Source organism: Daktulosphaira vitifoliae, unplaced genomic scaffold (assembly GCF_025091365.1).
Source record: "Daktulosphaira vitifoliae isolate Bord-2020 unplaced genomic scaffold, ASM2509136v1 Scaffold_792, whole genome shotgun sequence".
NCBI classification, from domain to species: domain Eukaryota; kingdom Metazoa; phylum Arthropoda; class Insecta; order Hemiptera; family Phylloxeridae; genus Daktulosphaira; species Daktulosphaira vitifoliae.
Window position 1 is genome coordinate 1 of NW_026100355.1, and position 4984 is coordinate 4984.

At 29.4% G+C, this 4984-nt stretch overlaps 2 protein-coding genes across 4 annotated transcripts; both read left to right on the forward strand.

The window, feature by feature from the left end:
• Positions 1-70: 70 nt before the first annotated feature.
• LOC126909655 (uncharacterized) lies at positions 71-3149 on the forward strand. Of its 3 annotated transcripts, XM_050692093.1 has the most exons (9): positions 72-498; positions 544-1248; positions 1468-1596; positions 1778-1807; positions 1875-2024; positions 2156-2326; positions 2481-2629; positions 2839-2923; positions 2979-3149. In XM_050692093.1, the coding sequence occupies exons 5-9, from the start codon at positions 1943-1945 to the stop codon at positions 3140-3142; spliced, it is 651 nt and encodes a 216-aa protein (XP_050548050.1). In that variant the 5' UTR covers positions 72-498; positions 544-1248; positions 1468-1596; positions 1778-1807; positions 1875-1942; the 3' UTR covers positions 3143-3149. The 3 variants fall into 3 exon arrangements, with proteins under 3 accessions (XP_050548052.1, XP_050548050.1, XP_050548051.1); XM_050692095.1 differs by having other exon boundaries at positions 71-498; positions 544-1596; XM_050692094.1 differs by lacking the exon at positions 72-498 and having other exon boundaries at positions 520-1248.
• Positions 3150-4606: 1457 nt separating this feature from the next.
• Positions 4607-4945, forward strand: LOC126909654 (protein GVQW3-like; the record flags this gene model as incomplete). Its single annotated transcript, XM_050692092.1, has 1 exon — positions 4607-4945. A coding segment is annotated over exon 1 (339 nt), but the record flags the coding sequence as incomplete, so codon positions are not given.
• Between the last annotated feature and the right edge of the window lie 39 nt (positions 4946-4984).

A 4984-nucleotide genomic window follows, 5' to 3' on the forward strand; every position in this document is an offset into this window, starting at 1 on the left:
GGGCATGCGTCGGCATTTAAAGGAGGTGTACGCACTTTTCCAGTCCCCAGAACATCAGCGATCCGTTTTCTCTCATCTAGCTGACAAAGGAATTGAGTGGCGATTTATACCACCCCGTGCACCACATTTCGGTGGACTTTGGGAGGCTGGGGTCAAAAGTATGAAAAGTTTGTTATATCGCGTTTTGGGAGAAGCTCGGCTCACGTACGAAGAATTATTAACTGTAATAACGAAGGTGGAAGCTGTACTTAACTCGCGACCAATAACTCCAATATCTTCTGATCCGGTTGATCTAACCTACCTCACGCCAGGTCATTTTTTAATTGGCGATATAATGACTGCCATACCGGAAAAGGACGAGACGACCACGCCTATTACTCACTTAAATAGGTGGAGAATAGTCTCTCATTACACCCAAGTACTTTGGAAACGGTGGCACCAAGAGTACTTATCTCAACTACAGGAAAGAACCAAATGGTCCAGCACGAAAGGGCCTAAGTTNCACAGGAATGAACCAAATGGTCCAGCACGAAAGGGCCTAAGTTACAAATTGGAACTATTGTGTTGGTAAAAGAGACAAATTTACCACCACTCAAATGGCAAGCTGGGCGTGTAATGGAATTATACTGTGACGATGACAACGTGGCACGATCAGCAAAGGTCCGTACTAACGTCGGCGAGTTTTCACGAGCGGTCAGGTTATTATGTCCGTTACCTTTTGAAGGCAACAGTTTGTAGCCAGTTTGTAATTTATTTAAATTTCTTATAATTCGTAGTTATTGTAATATATATGTGTCATATCCCGTGTGGGATTAATCATTAATTTTTCCATAATGAATTTGTTTCTAATGATTATTTGTATATTAAATTTTTTTTTTGTATTTATGTATTAACTTTTACGTTTTTAGTTGTTGCGAAATTTGTTCCTAGATTATAGTTGTTTTTGTTATCTTTTACTTTGAAACAAATATTTCAAGGCGGGCGGTGTGTTTAGGCCTACACAATAAGTGTAGCTATTTTTGTCTTATCTTACCGTTGTTCGGCGGCTACATAGTTGTCCGGTTTTAAAGTCAGTCTACCTTTGTAAAGCGCACCGCTCGCGTACATAAAATAAACGCATATCTATTTTTTTGTCTTTTACGTTTTCATTTAATTTATCGAAGATCTTTTAGTCGTAAGAGATCACGCCGAAACATGTATTAAATAGTTAATAGTTCAAGAGTAATACATGATTAAGGATAAACAAAAGTAAAAATAATCAAATTGTTTTTTTTATGTAAATAAGTTTTGATAACAAAATTATCCTGTTTAATAGATTAATAATATTTAGATTATAATAAACTGTATAAACGTTTACATGTTAAGTACGATTAACCTGGGCCCAAATGTGGATAAATTTACCTATACCTAATACTACACCACTGTAGTTAATATATTTTTAGATTATATTAATATTTCATTACATAGATGAGCTTCAAGATTTTAAGGTAGAGTCTATCAATTCAAGTAAATATTTTAAATGTTTTCTAAGAAAAGTTAAAGAATCAGAAAAACACGATGGTGGGAGAAAACAGAAGGTTTTACAAAAAAAAGAAGGTAAATCCGTAATTTAAAATTATACTTAAAAAAATAAGCATATTACTTTGTGTAATTTACTTATACAATTCATACCCTATCTAAAAAAACTTGATTTTCAATAGCAAAAAATTTTTCGCAAATATAATTACAGAACCACTTTCAAAAAGTCCATAGCTTATTACTATATCTTATTTTATAGATAAGATTCAAGACTTAACGTCCGAATTTATCCATTCAAGACAATTTTTTTTTAAAAATAGTAGCGAACTAGTAAAACGGGAGAATGGAAAAGAAANTCCATTCAAGACAATTTTTTTTAAAAAATAGTAGCGAACTAGTAAAACGGGAGAATGGAAAAGAAACTATGGTTGACAAAATAACCGACTTAAGGGAGTCAATAAAATGTGAAATTTTAAATGACCCACAATTGGAAATCATCATTCGAAGTATTTATTCATATTTTAAATTATTATTCCATAAAAATATATGATTTAGTTAAAAAAATAAGAAAGTATACTCCGACAACTTATTATTTTTCTTAAAGTATCCATAATTTTACTAAAATTTAATTTAATAGATCAGATTGAAGATTTAATATGCGAAATCGTTCAAGAAATTGTTCAGAAATATTTAATGGAATCTTCCGATTACTTGATAAAAAATATTAGTGGTCAAGAAAAACGCAAGACGGTCGAAATAAAAATAAACAAAACATTAACCGAGTTAAAGGACATACAGCAAAATAATGGTAACTCTATATATTTTAATTTAATAGAGAAAAATAACAAAAAAAAAATGATAGTACATTTATAAATTTAAGTATAAAATGTTNGAAAAATAACAAAAAAAAAATGATAGTACATTTATAAATTTAAGTATAAAATGTTATGTTAATATTCTAGATTTTATTCCTTCTGCTCCGCCACTTCCCCAAACTCTACCAACGCTACAAAAAGCAGAAAATAATATTAAAAGCAAAGGTAAGGTTGATAGACCAGTAGGTCTACCAATAAATCTTATAGAGGAAATCAAACGTGGCGTGAAATTGAAGGTAAACCTTTTTAAAATATAAGAATAGAGTATTGTTTAAATTCTATATTATAGCTTAATGTAAGCAAAACGATTTCCTAAAAATTTAATTTCCTCAACATATTTGATGTTAAAATGAGTATTTTAATGATAACAGTTAATTTTTTTTTAAGTTTTTAAATAAAGATATATAATATTAGTATAAGTATTTGATTTTTTAATTTAATATAGCCGGTAAATTCAGCGGTTAAAGTATTAGAAAAACCAAATATACATGACAAAAATCTTCAAGGAATGAACCCATTGGATAGTACTTGTATAAATACATAAAAAGTCACTGTTTATGTTAACTAAATATGAATATTTTCCAGATATCATTCCTTCACCACCTCCCCATACTCTACCAAAGCCATTAAAACCAGAAAATAATATTAAAAGCAAAGGTAAGGTTGATAGACCAGTAGGTCTACCAATAAATCTTATAGAGGAAATCAAACGCGGCGTGAAATTGAAGGTAAACCTTTTTAACAATTAATAATAGAGTATCGCTCAAATTCTATATTATAACTTAATGTAATCAAAATAAATATCTAAAATCGATATAGTATTTTAATGATTAAAGTTCAATTTTTTTTTATCGTACTTATTAAGTAGATCATATATTAATGAATCGCATTTTGAACGCTTCATAAAACTTTTTGAACTACATATTAAATTAGATGAAATAATTTCACCTATTTTAATTATACTTCAAATAAAATATATATTTTTTTGTAATGAATTTTTTTACGTTTTTTAACTTTTTGTCATTCTTATGAAGTGAATATGAAATAAATATTAATGAATCGCGTTTTAAACACTTTATAATAACTATGAAGTATTAATATAAATATATTTTCAAATTATTGATGCATTATATTTTAATATTGGATGTGTTCATTAAATTAATTTTTTTTCTTTAAAATCCATTTATTATAAGTATATATACATAAGTGATATGGTATTTTTTGAACCGCTTGGTGTTGATTTCACAATCTGTCAAAGTCAAAATAAAATATTAAAAAATATATACAATCTTAGTACAATATTGTTTAATATTTTATAGCCGGTGAAGCCTGTAGTTTCAGTAATAGAAAATCCAAAAATAGATGAGAAAGATTTTGAAAGAATGAACCCATTAGGTATTCCAATGTTTCGTCGGGCAAGTATGATGTCGAACAGTTCTAGCTCCGACACATCATCAGAATACTTTTCTCTGGATGAATGGGATTAACTAATTGAAAATTAGTAATTTATAAGTCAACCGCTCTGGAGCATAGTAAGAGTGTAATCGAAGAGTGATCAAGATGAGCTGAGGATACCGGTTTGTCNTGTAATTTATAAGTCAACCGCTCCTGAGCATAGTTAGTGTGTAATCGAAGAGTGATCAAGATGAGCTGAGGATACCGGTTTGTCTAAAACGAACAGACAAACCAGACACAAACGGACCATCTCATGACTTTGTACCTACTATGTTTTCAAAACCTGAACCATTAACCAATTGCTAACAGCGATGTTGGAGGTTTTAAATAGAAAATTTTAATTCAAAATTTAATAATATTGTCCATGCTAATATTTTCGAATTATTTTTATTTTGTATACAATGTATTATTAAGATTTTTTCTAGTAATAAAAATAGATAAAAATGTCTGGTGTTGTTTAATTGCGTTTTATTTTACTTTTACTTGAATTCTAATAATCTGGTAAATTCAGGTAATAATATATTATTATTTTATATTATTTATGTTTCCTATATTTAAAAAAATAAATACTGACCCTTATCCGAAAAAAGATAATGATCAGTTAAATTAAAATTATAAGGTGGAACATACTAAGACCCCTGATAGGGATATAACTATGTTGAGAATTATGGANAACTATAAAAAATGATGAAATCGGTTAACTTTCTTATACGTTAGTAACCTTGTTATTAGTGCAAATTCGACTATACTGCCGAAAAATGTTAGATATAAAAATCGAACAACGTGTTAACATTAAATTTCTTGTTAAATTAAAAAAAACTGCCGCAGAATCATTTCGTATGTTATGTGAAGTTTATGGTGAAGAATGTTTATCAAGAGCTCGCGTTTTTGAATGGCACAAACGGTATTGCAATGGAAGAGAGGACGTGGAAGACGATGATCGTTCTGGACGTCCTATCACATGTTCAACATATGAAAACGTTGAAAAAATAGACAAAATTATCCGGCAAGATCGTCGATTNAATGAAAACGTTGAAAAAATAGACAAAATTATCCGGCAAGATCGTCGATTAAGTGTTAGAGCTGTAGCAGAGATGGTAAATATTGATAGAGAAAGTGTTCGTAAAATTTTAGTT

Excerpts from the sequence above, each read along its gene's own strand:
- LOC126909655 (XM_050692095.1), top strand. The coding sequence starts at position 1,943 with ATGGTTGACAAAATAACCGACTTAAGGGAGTCAATAAAATGTGAAATT. Across the intron at positions 2,327-2,480 it reads GGACATACAGCAAAATAATG|ATTTTATTCCTTCTGCTCCG; the intron begins GTAACTCTATAT and ends TTAATATTCTAG. Across the intron at positions 2,924-2,978 it reads GAACCCATTGGATAGTACTT|ATATCATTCCTTCACCACCT; the intron begins GTATAAATACAT and ends AATATTTTCCAG.